The sequence below is a fragment of the Mixophyes fleayi genome, chromosome 2 (genome assembly GCF_038048845.1).
Source record: "Mixophyes fleayi isolate aMixFle1 chromosome 2, aMixFle1.hap1, whole genome shotgun sequence".
Lineage (NCBI taxonomy): Eukaryota > Metazoa > Chordata > Amphibia > Anura > Limnodynastidae > Mixophyes > Mixophyes fleayi.
This window is the reverse complement of record NC_134403.1, coordinates 33,911,283-33,928,060: the sequence shown is the minus strand read 5'-3', so window position 1 is coordinate 33,928,060 and position 16,778 is coordinate 33,911,283. Positions and strand designations below refer to the sequence as shown.

Below are 16,778 nucleotides of genomic sequence, written 5' to 3'. Positions count from 1 at the left end.
AGAGCCGTAAGTTAGAATTCTAGCGCCCTGGGCGAGAAAGACAAATGCCGCCCCCCTAGCCCTCAATTTTAACCAAATTAACCTAAAATATTCCTAAATTGCGCCCCCCTTCAGCGTTGCGCCCTGGGTGGGCGCCCCTGTCGCACAGCCCTAGTTACGGCCCTGCCCCAGCAGGACGAACATACATTTTAAAGTGCAAAGACGCGGTCAAAGGTGACAGGCCAATCAGGACCAGTGGGTGGGGCCGACCGAAACAAGTCAGAATGAAGGGGGCGGGATTATGCTAAATTGCCCTCCCCCTAAAAAGTCTAAGTCCGCCCCTGCCTGATAGGGATAGCTCTGTGCTGCGGGTGGGAACGTTGGGAGGTATCGTCTGTTCACTGCGCACTGCAATGTTTGGAGTGAAGGAGAGAACAAGGCAGCCTAGCTCTTCAAAAGCGCTAGGCCACGCCCCCGTCATGACACGGTTGTAACCTCGGGGGCTGATCCATTGTTCTTTGGGCTCCAATGCAGTCACAGACCTGGCCAAACACTTGCGGGTGGGGGAATTGGTGCAGAGATCATCATCATCATTTATTTATATAGCGCCACTGATTCTGCGGCGATGTACAGAGAACTCACTCACATCAGTCCCTGCCCCATTGGGGCTTACAGTCTAATTGCCTAACACACACACAGACAGACACGGGTCAATTTAATAGATCAGAAAAAGCAATCACAAGCCACAATCTACATAACCAGTAAATAAACTGATCACACAGCACCACCTATAAATATTTATCGCTGCTAATGCCAAAATGGTGTCACATTAAGGAGTGCAAAAGTTAAGATTATAAATAAACGTATAAGTATTGTATCAGTACATTACACCAGTAAAAATACTTGGAAAGTAGTGTTATGCTATTTTTAAAATACTATAGATAGATCGTGGGTGGATTGAAATGGGTAAGGACGGTACATTTCATGGCAACACAAAAAGGTTGAATGTTAGTTACAGTTCAGTGTTTCATTTAGTTTCTGCATTGTATTGTGGAAAATAAAGACAGCGATTTCACACAAGTGGGTCTGATTCATGAGTACATTCATTCATTCTTTTAGGCAAGTTCAAAGCTCTTAAATGTCCATTTTTCAGAGGTACAATCCCTTTGTTGACTCCCAAAAGTATCTGTCATCATCATCATCATCATTTATTTATATAGCGCCACTGATTCCGCAGCGCTGTACAGAGAACTCGCTCACATTAGTCCCTGCCCCATTGGAGCTTACAGTCTAAATTCCCTAACATACACACACACACACGGACAGACAGACACACAGACTAGGGTCAATTTTTGATAGCAACCAATTAACCTATTAGCATGTTTTTGGAGTGTGGGAGGAAACCGGAGCACCCGGAGGAAACCCACGCAAACACGGGAAGAACATACAAACTCCACACAGATAAGGCCATGGTCGGGAATTGAACTCATGATCCCACTGTCCAGCTTGCAAATTAAATATACTGGAATACACACTTAGCAACTTGTAAATTATAAGGAGATTTTGTATTTCGAGATAGTCATACTAAGTTTTGGTAAGATAATTCTTCTTTACACTAACGTACCTCCGAACTACCCCAATTCAAGGACGCAAAAAGGGTGTGGCTTATAAAATCAGGTGGAGTTTCACACCAAAGTGGGTGTTTCTGGGCTGGTAGTGGGTGTTCCTGGGCGGGGTTTGTGCGGGTTGGGGGCGGGGCTTTCTCCCCTTTATCTAGCAGAAGTTGTATCTTCAAAATTATAGGCGAAATGGTAACACAATCTAATGTAATCGTTTCAAAACATTTTCTATAAAGTGCTGTGTAACATGTATGTGATATGCTGACATTATATAAATAACGATTGATAAATATTGTAATTGTATGCTTCCGTTAAGTAAATTCATTGCTAGCATATTAGTAATTGATATGATCTTATAACTCTTTTTGGGTACAGCCGTCCTCAATTTCTCATGAACTCCTGGCCTGAGAAAGACATTTTATACAATATGACAACACAGATATATCAGTTTAATAGCATTGCTTTCTCCAGTTAATATGTAGCTACACACACACCATTAAACGTTAGATCTCAGCCAGCTCTCCTGCTAAAACAAGGAAGACTTTTAACAAGCCTACAGCAGACATGCATGGTCGAATCTTCAATTTCTTTCATGATTTTTCAGGCATGAACACAATTTCACTAATCTTCCCGCAGGAGCAAACGAAATCAAAACAGTATCAAGCGCTTTACAGCAGAGCTTTGCTGGGGCTCTTTGGTATAATTGGGTGTGACTGACAATCTCTGTTTTCTGCACTGTGTATTTGCTATCTTGCAGCTGAGATCACACTTTACACAACTTCTTATAGCAAGAATAAAGGCAATTTACTGTAGTGTTTCGTTTGACAACTGTTAAATGTCACACATAGAAAGCAATATCTATCCAAAGCCATATTTCATTGTAATTCTTTATCCCAAGGACTACTTTTTTGGGAGATACTCACACTCCTCTTCTGTTATAGATCATTCTCCTGTCAAAACATCAGTGATGTCAAACATGCAATGTGCCAAGAGCACCGATTGGATGGCTGGTGCAGCTAGCCAATCAGTGCTCTCAACACATGACGAGTCAATAGTTCTGAAATTCTAAATGGGCAACACTATACAGTTCAAAGAGCAACAAGGTCAGACCTCCATCCTTTAAAAGGACCGCACATTACCCATAACCTCATTAAGAACTAAAAACAATACACTGACTCAAAAGAGACACCTATCTGTAATAACAAATTAGCAGCATTTTAAACAAGTGTTAAAAGTTTTAACAAACAAAACTGACAATGAGGAAGGAAGGACCTGGGGGTCGCAGGTGAAAGCTCGGAGGGCCGCAAATCTGTTGCCCATCACTGTTCTAAATCCTCCGGTCATAATTGAATAATCTGTTACATATCTACTAAAGCACAGGAAACCAAGGGAGGGGGGGGGGGGGTTTCTAGTGCCTGGAAAACCCCTCCAAGCCTGGGGCACTGTATAATTGAGGTGGCTGGACCCTGCCCCCACTTCACACAGCTCTGCTTCAAAAGGCAGAGCTGCGTGCACCTAACAGTAGTATAAGGCAACATTGCCCATGTATATTATGGGGATAGGAAGAGTTGGAGAGCAGCCAGGCACTGTCTAAAATTATAGCCACGCCCCATGCATGCTGGTCACGCCCACTGGCCGCGTGGTGTGGAAACCCCCCTCTACAAATCCTGCGTTTGCCCTTGTAAAGGACGTCAAAAAACTAGGACAATCCTTTATCTTGAATTAAGGTCAATTCTTAAAATGACATGTCGCCTCAACTCAGCAGAAGTAGCCATTTTATGGGCGGATACTATTATTCCGAAGTATGCAGCCTATCAAGTCAATAGGGAAGAGTAACATCACTGAGGAATGAAGAACCCAGAGACTTGATAGGCTGCATTCTCAAATGTTCCGCCCACAAAATGGCCAAAGGCACAAAAAAAACGTCACCAATTTCTAGGCTGCATTTTCAACAATATTGCCTCAAATCACAAAATGGTTGCCTCCACTGTGTCTGTAAAGCTACAAGAAAAAAAAAAATAGCTGCACTATAATTCACTGTGAGTTCTAATTATAGCAAAATAGCTGTACAAAGGAAGTCACGTTGTAGTATTAATATAGATGCAGAAAATGTTTCAATGCTGGAAATAGAATAGGTCTAAATTACAGGAAATTGTCTGGAAATAAAGTGTTTTTCCCGTTACCTGACACTGTAATCATACAAACGATCAACTGATTTGTCACTTTAGAGATTTACCCTGTGGCAATATAAATGAAAGCCCCTAAATATGCCATGTTACTTGCAGATAGGACCCTGCTTGCCGTTTGCTTATCGCTGTACAAATCTTTCTGCTTATCGTTCCAACTAAATGCAAATATTAATCAGGAAATTGAAGGATTTTCTAAGATCAGACACGGTCATGCTATTCCTATGGCATTCGTCGTGACCGCTTCAGAATTTAGGAGAGAAGCATTTTTGCTCTCTGCAGCACGATAGAAATCTATCTAATGTATAACCTCTTCTCTTGTGCCTTGCAGTATTCTCCGTAGCATTACTTAGGAAAGCGGTCAAAAAAAAAAGAAAAAAATGAAAATAGATGACAGCTAATAGGAACCAGACGTGAACTCTCCACATCCTCGATAAACTAGTGACATCTGGACATCCATTTTGTTTTAAATGAATTGTAAACTGTGCAGTGGGCAACTATTCTAAATATATCTAGAGAGTGTGGGAAAATAAGAGCACACCGCCATGTATCGTGATCCAGAAGTATTAGGGATATAGTTATACGGCAGTTTTGCTTAAATGTTTTAAATGTAGAAATACAGCTGTCTACTACACACAGTGGGGGCAGCCATTTTATGGACTGAACCATTATTTATCAGAATGCAGTGTCTGTGGCAAGAATGGAAACAGGAGAATCAATCACATAATGTAATAGGTAAAAAAAAAAATGTCTCTATTGCCAGTCAATTTCTAAATACATGTTGGAATTATTTAGATTTGGAGAGACTAAGGGGCATATTTACTAAACTGTGGGTTTGAAAAAGTGGAGATGTTGCCTATAGCAACCAAGATTCTAGCTGTCATTTTGTAGAATGTACTAAATAAATGACAGCTACAATCTGATTGGTTGCTATAGGCAACATGTCCACTTTTATAAACCTGCAGTTTAGTAAATATACCCCCAAGCGTTGTGCTTTAAACATGGGGTGAAAACATACCTCCCAAGATTTCAGTACCAGGCATTGGGACAGGGGGCGTGGTCACATAATGATAGGGGTGTGGTCATGCCCCCAGAGACCAAAGCTAGAGCACCTAGAGCATCAGGGGCAAACGCAGGATTTGTAGAGGGGGGTTTTCACACCACGCCGCCAGTGGGCGTGACCAGCATGCGTGGGGGCGTGGCTATAATATTAGACAGTGCTTGGCTGCTCTCCATCTCTCCCTATCCCCATAATATACATGGGCAATGCTGTGTGCACTACTGTTAGGTGCACACAGCTCTCCCTTTTCAAGCAGAGCCGTGTGAAGCGAGGGCAGGGTCCAGCCACCTCAATTACACAGTGCCCCAGGCTTTGAGGGGGGATTCTAGGCACAAGGAAACCCCCCCCCCCTCCTTGGTTTGCCTATAAGCATTGGTCCTATTCACTACTGGACTGCTATAAAGTCCGGGCAGTCCCACCGAAATTGGGATACTTGAGAGGTATGTTAAAAAGCAACCATGTAACACCACCCTGAGGGGCATATTCAATTGTTGGCATTACTGCGTAAAGTAACGCGGCGCGTGCACTATTACCACCATTACGGTAATAGTGCGCGTAAATACCGTTATTACGGTACCTTTCAGGCTGGATTTCAGCTCGCGGCTCAGGGAGCCGCGAGCTGAAATCCGGCTTAGTATTACCGTAATAACGGTAATACTTTTTCCACCGCGGAAAACGGGAACAATTGAATATGCCCCTTAGAGCGGATACAATGCTGAAGTTTAACGTATTTCAATAGTAGATATTCTTTTATTGAGCTCTATGGACACTTATCAAAAACGATGCAGTCAGCATTTAAAAAACCCTTTTAAAGAACAATTAAAGCTCTCACGCGACATCCGTTCTACACACCAGAAATCATTTAATTTTGATTAGATTACAAACCGTGCGTTACAACCTGCTATGTTACCTTATATCTGAGCAGACGCCGTCACACGGAGCTTGTTAAACGCTAATTATAAGCTGCGAGATTTGACCTTCCCAGCTGCCATTAAAACGCTATAAAAAAATGACATTTTCATTCCAGTATTTGTATATTTATGTAACTTGTATCACTTCACTGTATTAACCAATAAGAAAAATAATATTTAGTATAAGAAACAGTAAGAGACATATTAGAACGTCACAGTAACAATCCCACGGTTCATGGTTCCATCATAGAATCCCACAGATGAGCCATGGAAATCTGATATTTCATTTTTTTCAAACTGTATCCTGTGTCATATTATACATTCTTTCAGGATTGAGCAACATATGCAAGAAACATATATCAAATTTATACCAAAATAGCATTTTTATGAGAAACCCGTTCGACATAGATGTGGTCCTATAATCCCTCTAAATTAACTAAATTGCTAGAATGTGGATTTATTTGACTGAAACACAGATTAGCATTACATTGGAGTGGAACTATCAGTTATTTATGTTAAAATCCCAAATCCCAGACAAGCAGCAGCAGTGCTCTTGTCCCTGGGCATTGCCCAGTTATGTCCTCTGTCCTCCGCAGCATAGCTCCCAACAATTTATAAAGCAAATACAAATAACACACAAATAAGTCCCACCTACGATCCACCCAAACCACGCCCATATCTAACCAGAACCACACCCATACATGCACACACCCATATCCAACCAGAACCACACCCATACATGTACACACCCATATCCAATCAGAACCACACCCATACATGCATATACCACGCCCATATCCAACCAGAACCACACCCATACATGCACACACCCATATCCAACCAGAACCACACCCATACATGCATATACCACGCCCATATCCAACCAGAACCACACCCATATCCAACCAGAACCACACCCATACCTGCATATACCATGCCCATATCCAACCATAACCACACCCATACATGCACACACCCATATCCAACCAGAACCACACCCATAAATGCATATACCACGCCCATATCCAACCAGAACCACACCCATACATGCACACACCCATATCCAACAAGAACCACACCAATAAATGCATATACCACGCCCATACCCAACAAGAACCACACCCATACATCCACACACCCATATCCAACCAGAACCACACCCATACATGCACACACCACACCCATATGCACAAAAGACAACACCCACATCTGCCCAGACCAAGCAAACATTATCTTGACATTATATATTGTATCTTTCTCAATTCTATTAGATGTTGCATCTCCTTAAATCAAATCATATATTTTGTGTTAATGTTTGTCTGGAATGAAGAAGCTGAACCACAAAGGAACCTGAGCGCCTGCTAATGTGAAACTTTGCAGAATCAAGAAGTTATGCCAGCCTCAAGGACCCCTGATTGGATAAGCAATAAGGAACTTGATGACATTTAGCATTTTTTAAATGACTAAACTTGACCGCTACCTTGTTTTATACCTGTTTGATTAATATAGAAACTTTACATAATATTACAGATATTTTCCATTGACGTGATTGTTGCGACGTGATTAATGTCTATAAAATAAGAGCTATTTCAATTAATAAAGGAAGTTCAATTTGGACACCAGATGCTCTGTGTGGTCTCTTATTTCTAAGCTCCGATCGATCGATACAGCAGCTGCCACACCCAAAAAAAACAACGTTGATTTTTCAATTGAAGGTAATTATACATCTGTATAGAAATACAGAAGGCCACTCCGACAGTGGGGTAGTTCCCCATCCCACCAAACCGTTTGGGGGCTCCCTCTCTCAGGGGAGAGCTAATGATTCAGTCCCTGGGGAAAACCTTCTCTGCCTTTGCAGGAAACGGGGGGACCTACAGGTCCTTGCCCCTGTCGGAGCCTTATCAGGGCCATCTTAACAACATTATGGGCCCCCGGGCAAAGCAGTTTACCGGGGCCCCTACATATATATATATATATATATATATATATATAGATGTATAGAGATACAGATATAGATAAAGATATATAGAGATAGAGATAGATAGATGTACTTGCTCAGTGACCCTTGAAGGCTTTTTTTTGCAGGTTTTTTTTTTTGCAGAATTATTTATTCTAATTAAGAGCCCTGCCTATGGGGCCCCCTTGCCCGTGGGGCCCCCGGGCACCTGCCCATCGTGCCCAATGGAAAAGATGGCCCTGAGCCTTATGGCCCAAGGGTCGGAAGTAAAAGAGACCTTCCCCCTTTTTGGGGGAGCGCTTGAAAAGCAGAACCATAAGAGCAGTCTGGACCTTTTTGATTTTTGTTACTTGGTGACAGAATGCACCTCAGGAGTATACTTCATACAAAAAAATATTGTCATTGTAAATCATTATTAAATGACTGACACAACAGCAACAGGAAAACTTACATTTTAAGTGCATTCTCTACAATAGCATCTAAGGGCTAGATTTACTAAATGCGGGTTTGGAAAAGTGGAGATGTTGCCTATAGCAACCAATCAGATTCTAGCTTTCATTTATTTAGTGCATTCTACAAAATGACAGCTAGAATTTGATTGGTTGCTATAGGCAACAGCTCCACTTTTCCGAACCCGCAGTTTAGTAAATAAACCCCTAAATTTGCTATCTGGCTAGCTAGATAAACAATGGGATTATTTAGGAGAGGACACCACAGTAAATCACACACTTCCCTTGTTAGGAGCAGGTTGCTATGTGGAATTGTCGTTGAAGTACTTGCAATTTCTGAGAATAAACGGAGATCAGATTTGCTGTCTTTGGTTGCTGGGAAACACTAATTCTGGGTCATTCACACTATTTTAAGTTTATTTTATTTTTTTATACTCATGCCAGCATTTTAATATTTAACAAAGAACTGAAACCGAGTCCAACCACCCACTTATAAGCCTGTGTGAGATACTTTCCCCTGACATAGTGGATGTTAAAGGAGAAAAAGTAGAACTATTTAGTGGCACCTGAGGTTGTTTAAACTCCTGATTTCAAAAGTCACCATAGTTTCTTTTGCTAATACTGCCTTTAGGTGCAACATTTGCGCTAGACCACGCCAACCAATCAGCTCTCACTATCTAATTCGCAAATGATTCAGCTAAATATGGGCAACATGGTGGCTAAGTGGTTAGCACTTCTGCCTCACAGCACTGGGGTCATGAGTTCAATTCCCGACCATGGCCTTATCTGTGAGGAGTTTGAATGTTCTCCCCGTGTTTGCGTGGGTTTCTTCCGGGTGCTCTGGTTTCCTCCTACACTCCAAAAACATACTGGTAGGTTGATTGGCTGCTAACAAATTGACCGTGTGTGTATATTAGGGAATTTAGACTGTAAGCTTCAATGGGGCAGGGACTGATGTGAGTGAGATCTCTGTACAGCGCTGCAGAATTAGTGGCGCTATATAAATAAATGGCAATGATGATAAATGCAATTTTAGCATATCAGCCCTACCGCACCAATGCGCTGTCATGGCTGAACTAAAACGGACAATGCCATGTTTTGGTATCAAGAAATAAAATAAAAATAAAAGAAACTCAATAAAACAACCTTCACAACCATCTTAACAAACAAACCAAAAATGCCAACTTCCAACAAATACGCTAATTATACTAATGTTCTATTGTTACAAAACTCATCAGTTCTGTTTTTACTATGCGCAAACCTTTTGGAATGCCCCGAACCGCAGACGGGCAACAAGCAGACATTATTTCTCTCCTCGAATTTCAGATACAGTCCCTGGCGCCCACAGCAAATCCATGTATTATAACTCAACAGAAATAAAGGTTTAATATTATACAGAGATCAGCAAAGATTTGTGATGGGCCGCCTAATTGGGGTTAAACATTGTTACAATAATTGGCCTCTATCCTTGGGTCGCCTTCTGCGCTAACATCGTCTGTAAAGAAGGAGAATCATTATGAAACTTGACTCAGTCTGTAACTTTAACCCAATTACGCGGCCATTTGAACTACAATGATCTGCAGGCCGCCAGGAAAAACAATTGTGACTTTTTGTTTTATTTGTTTTAATATATTTTACCAGGAAACATAAATGGAGATTAATCTTGTTTCCCGATATAATCCAGGAGATATACAAAGAAATTCCATGGAGTTAAGTCTGCAAAATTACATTGGCCTTTTGGGCTGATCTGGAAATGAAGCTGCTCTGAAAAACTTAATTTTTTTTATAAACATTATTAACCTTTAATTAGTGCAAGAGTAGCAAATGTAAAGCTCAGAGAGTGCAGGTCAAAATCCATTTAGCACTGTGTGAGATAATATAGATTGCACAATGCAGTAACACTTGTGAGAGTAAATATTCCCACATATATTACACTGAGAGATTTCACATGCACTGATCTTATGCAGTACAAACTCTTCTTGCCTTATTACTTTTAATCTCTCTATAGATAAACATTATTACATAAGTCAAAACCACGTCTCCTCTTTTTCATATCCCACTCTTCTTCACTGTGCCCCCCTTTATCTTACACCCACTCTCCACAGAACTTTCCTGATCACTTCATAGTAAGTTAAAGTCTATCCTTAAACTTCCCTCCATGATCACTTTGGACCTTCTCTCCCGTGACTCATTAGTGTCTTAACTCCTTGTCCCCGCAAGAAACTACTTGAGCTTTTGACCCCCCATGTTACTTACTAAAACGTCAACCTCATAAGTTGATTACATGCTAACACACATATTGTTGGAATTTCCCCTTCTTCCTCCAAGAATGCATGAGATCCTTAAAACGGATGACCTTCGGTTGGCTTGTTTGACCAGTTTACGTCCTGCTTCCAATCTATATATAGCCGCCAAGCTTATAGAATGTGTTGATTCTTCTACATTCACTAAAATAAACTTTCATGACTTTTTGGATCTTTTAGAGCATTTTAAATTGTTAAATCCAAAGAGTAATTGTTCTGATGTCATCTTACTTGATCGCTCTACGAGTTTTGACAGAATTGCCCATCTTCGACTCACTCTGATTATTTACGCAGATTCGATACAAGGTCACCGCATTGATCTCTGAAAACCCACCTCTTCAGACAAGCTTATAATATTCCTCAACCACCCTCTTAACCTCACTACATGACACTATTACCATCCGTTTCACAATTTCACACAAGACAACTAACCCCTGACCAACATTGTTGTGTGACAGGATCATTTAGCTTAGGAGTCACTTTTACCTTTGCAGTCTGGCTGGGCCGGAATGCAAAATGTAGACTTAACCTCATGTATCAAACTCCCATTGTCCAATAGATTGTAAGCTTGTGAGCAGGGCCTTCTCACCTATTTGTCTGTTTTACCCAGTTTGTTTATTAGTTTACTGTGTTTGTCCCCAATTGTAAAGCGCTACGAAATATGTTGGAGCTATATAAATAAATGATGATGATGATGTTGATCTCCTTGCTCACTATCTGAACACTAGTTCTGCAGCCCAATAGCTTCTCTCTAAGGCTGGGTACACACTACGACCAATGTGTTATCTGCAACGATTGTACCTACAACTGAAGTTCCAATCATTCAGTTGATTCATGCGTACACTATACACTTTTTAAACAATTTTTTTATCAGATTGCCGATCACTGACCTATACTCTCTTCCCTTGCATTCATCAGGTCTCTGTGCATATGGATACAGATGTAATCTGAAGCAGGATGAAGATATGGAACAGTACTATGGCTGCTTTTTTGGTGGAAAGCCACCAGAAGTAGATAGTAAATACATTTATATTGGGCCCATTACATTTTGGGGCCCTGGTAGGTAATGTATCATACTTATTACAAAATCTACAGTTGTAGATAACGTCTTTTTCTTGGCTGTCTTTTTCATTAACCTTTTATTTTATTTTTAAAACATACAGCAAAGACTTAAAATATGAAGGGAGAACAAATGTGGGCACGGGGATCGTTGATCCCGATGGTATATGACTGAGAGACGCACAGTCCCAGGTCTACCCAACGAGACTAGCCACTCACCAGATATGCAATTTCTCAGTCAGTTGCTTGGCCTGTCTCTGCCTGGCCACTATAAATGAACCATGTCCAAGTACTGTATGTACATGAAGGTCAAAATACCCATGACCACTCTATTCTTATTAGAATAAAACATTTTTGTTGAAGCTTTTGCTCTCTTAACACCATCTTGAGAACAGGTATCACAGTGGTACAACATGCCTCCCAAGTGTCCCGATTCCAACGGGACAGTCCCGATTCCAGCGGGACTGTGCCGATTTCAGTGGAATATCCCGATTTCAGTGGACTATCCTGATTTCAGTGGACTGTCCCGCCTGACTTACAATTTCTCCTGGTATCGGAGTGCACGCTACAATACCGGGACATAGCAGCCAGTTTCCCCGGTGGTCTAGGAGGAAGTGGGGCAGGACGCGTCCGAAAAAAAGCTACTGGGCATGCGCGAACATGTCCGAAACCGCTACTGCGCATGCGAACTGTGCAAACAGGATGTTTGTAGGCGTTGATTAGGCTTGGCGGGGACGTGGCTTATTTGTCCCTCTTTTGACACTCTAAATGTTGGGAAGTATGGTACAAGTACCACCACAATACTTGTTGAACGGGCTTCTGCAAAGCGAAGTGTTCTCCAGCGAAACTTGGGCCTTATCGCAGGCAAAAATAGACCCCTAATTTACAGAGACATATAGTTTCTGGTAAATTCATGTGTTGACATCTTATTGACAACTATAAATATTCATGAGTATTAGTAAGACTGTGAACACCTGATATACTACGATGGGGCGCGCTCGCTGTGCTTCCGAGACACTTTTAGTGTCATCAAAGTGCAGGAAGCTGCCAGTTTTCAGTACATTGACGCTAAATGATCACATGAGATTAGTGGCACAGGATGTTTAGCCTAGACAGACCATTAATTAAAGATATTTGGCAGGAAGTACTAGACAGGGAGGCAAAGTTGTATATCTGATTTTCTCAAGCATGGTATATGTGTCTTAATGACCGCCCTATGCTATTGCCATTTTACTCGGGACCTGCTAATAATGTTTTAAAAAAAAGTTTCTAAACTGCATTACTTTTACTCTTTACGGTTTGTATAAATTTTTGGTTGCATCTCTTGGCGAGCCGGCATACACTTTCTGATATAAAAATGACATAAAACACAGCTTTCAAAGACAAATTGCGAAGACGGTTTTTTGTGACTGTATGGAATGCAGGAGCTAAACAGACACTACTGAAATCCAGTGGATGAGTTTATTAATTAGTATCCTTCATTAGAGCCAAAAAGAGGGATCATTTATATGAAAAGACACACTTGGGTCCAAAAGTGAGGATTTCTCCTCCAAAAGACTGGCAGCACAGTGGACTAGTGGTTAGCACTTCTGCCTCACAGCGCTGGGGTCATGAGTTTGATTCCCGACCATGGCCTTATCTATGTTCTCCCCGTGTTTGTGTGGGTTTCCTCCGGGTGCTCCGGTTTCCTCCCACACTCCAAAAACATACTGGTAGGTTAATTGGCTGCTATCAAAAATTGACCCTAGTCTCTCCCTCTCTGTCTGTCTGTCTCCTTCTCTGTGTGTGAGTGTGTGTGTCTATATTAGGGAATTTAGACTGTAAGCTCCAATGGGGCAGAGACTGATGTGAGTGAGTTCTCTGTACAGCGCTGCGGAATTAGTGGCGCTATATAAATAAATGATGATGATGATGGCCAATAGGAGAAATAGGCTGTATATCTCCTATCAGGCAATGGACTACAGGGGAACAAGCCCTGAGTGAATCAGACTGAGGAGTCCCCTCCCCCAGCATTGCATGAAATGTCACTGACATTAAGGAAGGATGAAATGCCAACAGAGTGTTGGAAGGAGACAAAACATACATAAGTTGCTAATTGCCAGCAGTTTACACTGCTTTCATTTGCTGTTTTAAGAGAAAAGGTTAATGCATGGTTCCTGCCAAACTCCAAGCCCTATATATTATTAAACTAGAAGATTTCTACCCTCTCTCTCTATTCTTCAGTCTACAGAAAGGGGCTTATTTAAAACCATGGTACAAAGAGAAATGATGGCCTGGAACCCACACCAACCAAATATCTGCTTTCAACCATCTAAAAATAAATAAATCTGTAAACTGATTTCTGATTGGCTGATTTGGATTAGAACACATCCCTACTCTAATACCATTAAATAAGCACCCAAAAGCGAGTGATACACATTGGGATATACAGGTCTTATTAGGCCGCAACATCAATAGAACAAAGTAAAGAAAGAAATTGTACAAAAACATTGCATTCTGAAGAACTGGTAAATATAAATATATATATATATATATATATATATATATATATATATATAGTGCATGTTTGTAGTGTGTTACTATCAGCATAAAACTACAACCACATCAGAGAAAACTGAAGGGATTTCATTATTCCTAGCAGAAAAGACTTTATAGTGTAACAGTGATTAAAGGAAATTTAAAGACTCAAAAATGTAAATGAAAAACATACATATGGCGTTTATCGTACCTGTGGGTGAGCTATAATAAGAGTAACCCTTAAGTTCCTTTTCCAATGGAAAACAAGGCCCCAAACAAAAATACAAGTTAATATAGTTTTACTAAGCACATCTGCAAAGTTACAGAGCACTGATATCAATTAATTACCAACATCACTCCCATAAGGAGCTGCTTCAAAAAAAAGTTCACTGTCCCATGTGGCAGAGGGGATGATGTAAACAATTTAGAGAGTTTACAGTGGCTTTGCATGTAAACAGAGTAATTGGTATTCTCACAATTATAAATAAAAGACACAAGTATTCAATGGTCTTCCTTCCTGTATAAAAATCTGAGTAGTACAAATATTATTGTAATGCTTGCAAATGTTCGTAAAGGTGTTATGCATCATAAAAGTTATTATATTAACGTTTGAATAAAACAGAAAAAGTTTGGGTAATTGGACAAAACCAGAATCACTGTTAAAACAGATTATTATTAATATATGGCTACAAATTTGGAGGGATTATCTAAACATGTTATAAGTCAAAATGTTAATCTATTGATACCTTCTTTTTATCTGAGACATGTCCTATTGCCATGTATTTTAGGAAGGTTACACAGCGTCTGTAGCTTGGAGGGGGGTGATCATTACCCCACACTCCAAGCAATAAAAAATATATTAGGGTGTGTGTGTATATTAGGGAATTTAGACTGTAAGCTCCAATGGGGCAGGGACTGATGTGAGTGAGTTCTCTGTACAGCGCTGCGGAATTAGTGGCGCTATATAAATAAATGATAATTTCTGAGAACTTTTTAAAAGAGGTTCTGCAGCGGCTGCACAAGTTGCAAGTGAAGGTATTAACCAGAGTGACATCACTTAGTGCTCATCTAAAATCTATATAAGTGGTATTTGGTTAGAAAACATATCAGGTCATACTTTATGATGCATATTGAAACTTCAGGGGGGGGGGGGGGGGTAAAGTTTTCTACTTGCAGAGATCAGCAAACACACACACACACACAGCAAGTCTGCATAGCTGGAAGGAAAGGAATAGTCAATGGCTTGCTGAAACATGTCAGCCTGTGTGTACTCACTTCTCAGCGCCCCGACCAGCATGTTCCCATCTTTGATCAGCTCTTTAATGAACTTATTGGTCCTGTCCAGCTCGATTTCGTGACACTTTAGCCTTTCCCTGAAGTCTGGGCTATCCAAGTAGGAATCACTGAACTCCAAAGTCGGAAGCCCCATTGTAACAAAAAAAAAAAAAAGCCTCAGATCCTTGGAGGGAAGAAAGATACTTTCAAAGTTGAAGTTTGCAAGAGATCTGCAGAGCAGAGATCGCAGCTCCCTGGTGCACTCAGCGCTGCGCCTCAATGCACACTAGCAGAGCAGAGAGGAGGAATGCAGGACTGCAGTCACTGTCACCCAGCTGCATTGTCCCTCTGACCACCAGTCTGCTGCACAGAGGAAACTCACTAGTGTTCAGACATTTCCGGCAGCTCAGACTCCTTTCTTACCCTCTCTCCTCTCCCCTCCCTGCAGCGAGTCTCCAGCTCCCCTGTGATCACAATGCAGCCAGGCTGATCAACCCTACTAGGTCACTGAAGCCCTAGCACAAGCTAAACCCTAATCCTAGAGATCCCCCCTCCCTACCCCTGTACCTCTGCCACACAGGGACTCCCAGCAAGGTCACCCTCAGGTCACCTCACATTCCTAGATAAACTGTGCATTGGGAAGGTGGGCTGCACCCCCCCCCCTTTGTCCTGGATTCCTCCTGCAGAAAAAAAAAAGATGATGTCAAGCTTGCAGGGATACTGTGTGTTGCAGTAAATGCTGATGACATCACTGTGATCTTTAGTTACCTCCAGGTTAAACTTCCCACTTTCTGCCTGGGAAACTTAAAAGACATTTAGAAACAGGACCGTAAATCAAGAAAAGTAAAGAAGAAAAAAGAAGAGTTAAGAAACTTGAGAAGTTTGTCTCTAGTCTGCCATCTGTAGGTTTCACAGGGAACTGCAGCATGCGGCTGCATTACCTCACCAGGGGAGTTTAACAGGCAAAGCTTGTAATGATTAATTGAAAAGACACATGCTCTCGGTAATGCAATAATAATGTTGTGAAATTAGTACAGAAATATGTTTTGTCGGATTTAATACAAAGGAATTAAAAACATAGCTATGAGAACTCCATGTAAGAGGATAAGTCCATTGAGTGTTTACTAATATTGCTCAAAAGTGCAAATCTCTACTACTACTACTAAAAACAAGCAATCAACAATTAGCTCTTATCTGCAAAGTGCAGGTTTGACCATGAAAGGAAATGTCTGATTGGTTGCTGTGGTTTTAGTGGGGATTTGCCCCTCTGAGCAGAGTTAAATAACTGTCAAAGGCTTCACAGAGACAAATAGGTAACATATACTAGTTTACATGACATAAGTGCTACTCTTTTTCTTATACCACATTTGTTTTATCACTTAAGCCTTTGCTGACTGGGCACTACCACTACCATTTCCAAGAGACAGTCCCCATCTCAGGGCTCTCACTAATAATATTATGGG

The 16,778-nt window shown here is 41.1% G+C and overlaps 1 protein-coding gene across 2 annotated transcripts in view; it reads right to left on the bottom strand.

The window, feature by feature from the left end:
- The window catches only part of ARHGAP42 (Rho GTPase activating protein 42), a 293,945-nt gene extending 278,104 nt beyond the window's left edge, over positions 1–15,841 (bottom strand). For both annotated transcript variants that reach the window (XM_075198773.1, XM_075198774.1), the window contains exon 1: positions 15,316–15,841. In XM_075198773.1, the coding sequence (XP_075054874.1) occupies positions 15,316–15,469 (154 nt within the window). In that variant the 5' untranslated portion in view covers positions 15,470–15,841. The remainder of the gene's footprint in view (positions 1–15,315) is intronic.
- Positions 15,842–16,778: the final 937 nt, after the last annotated feature.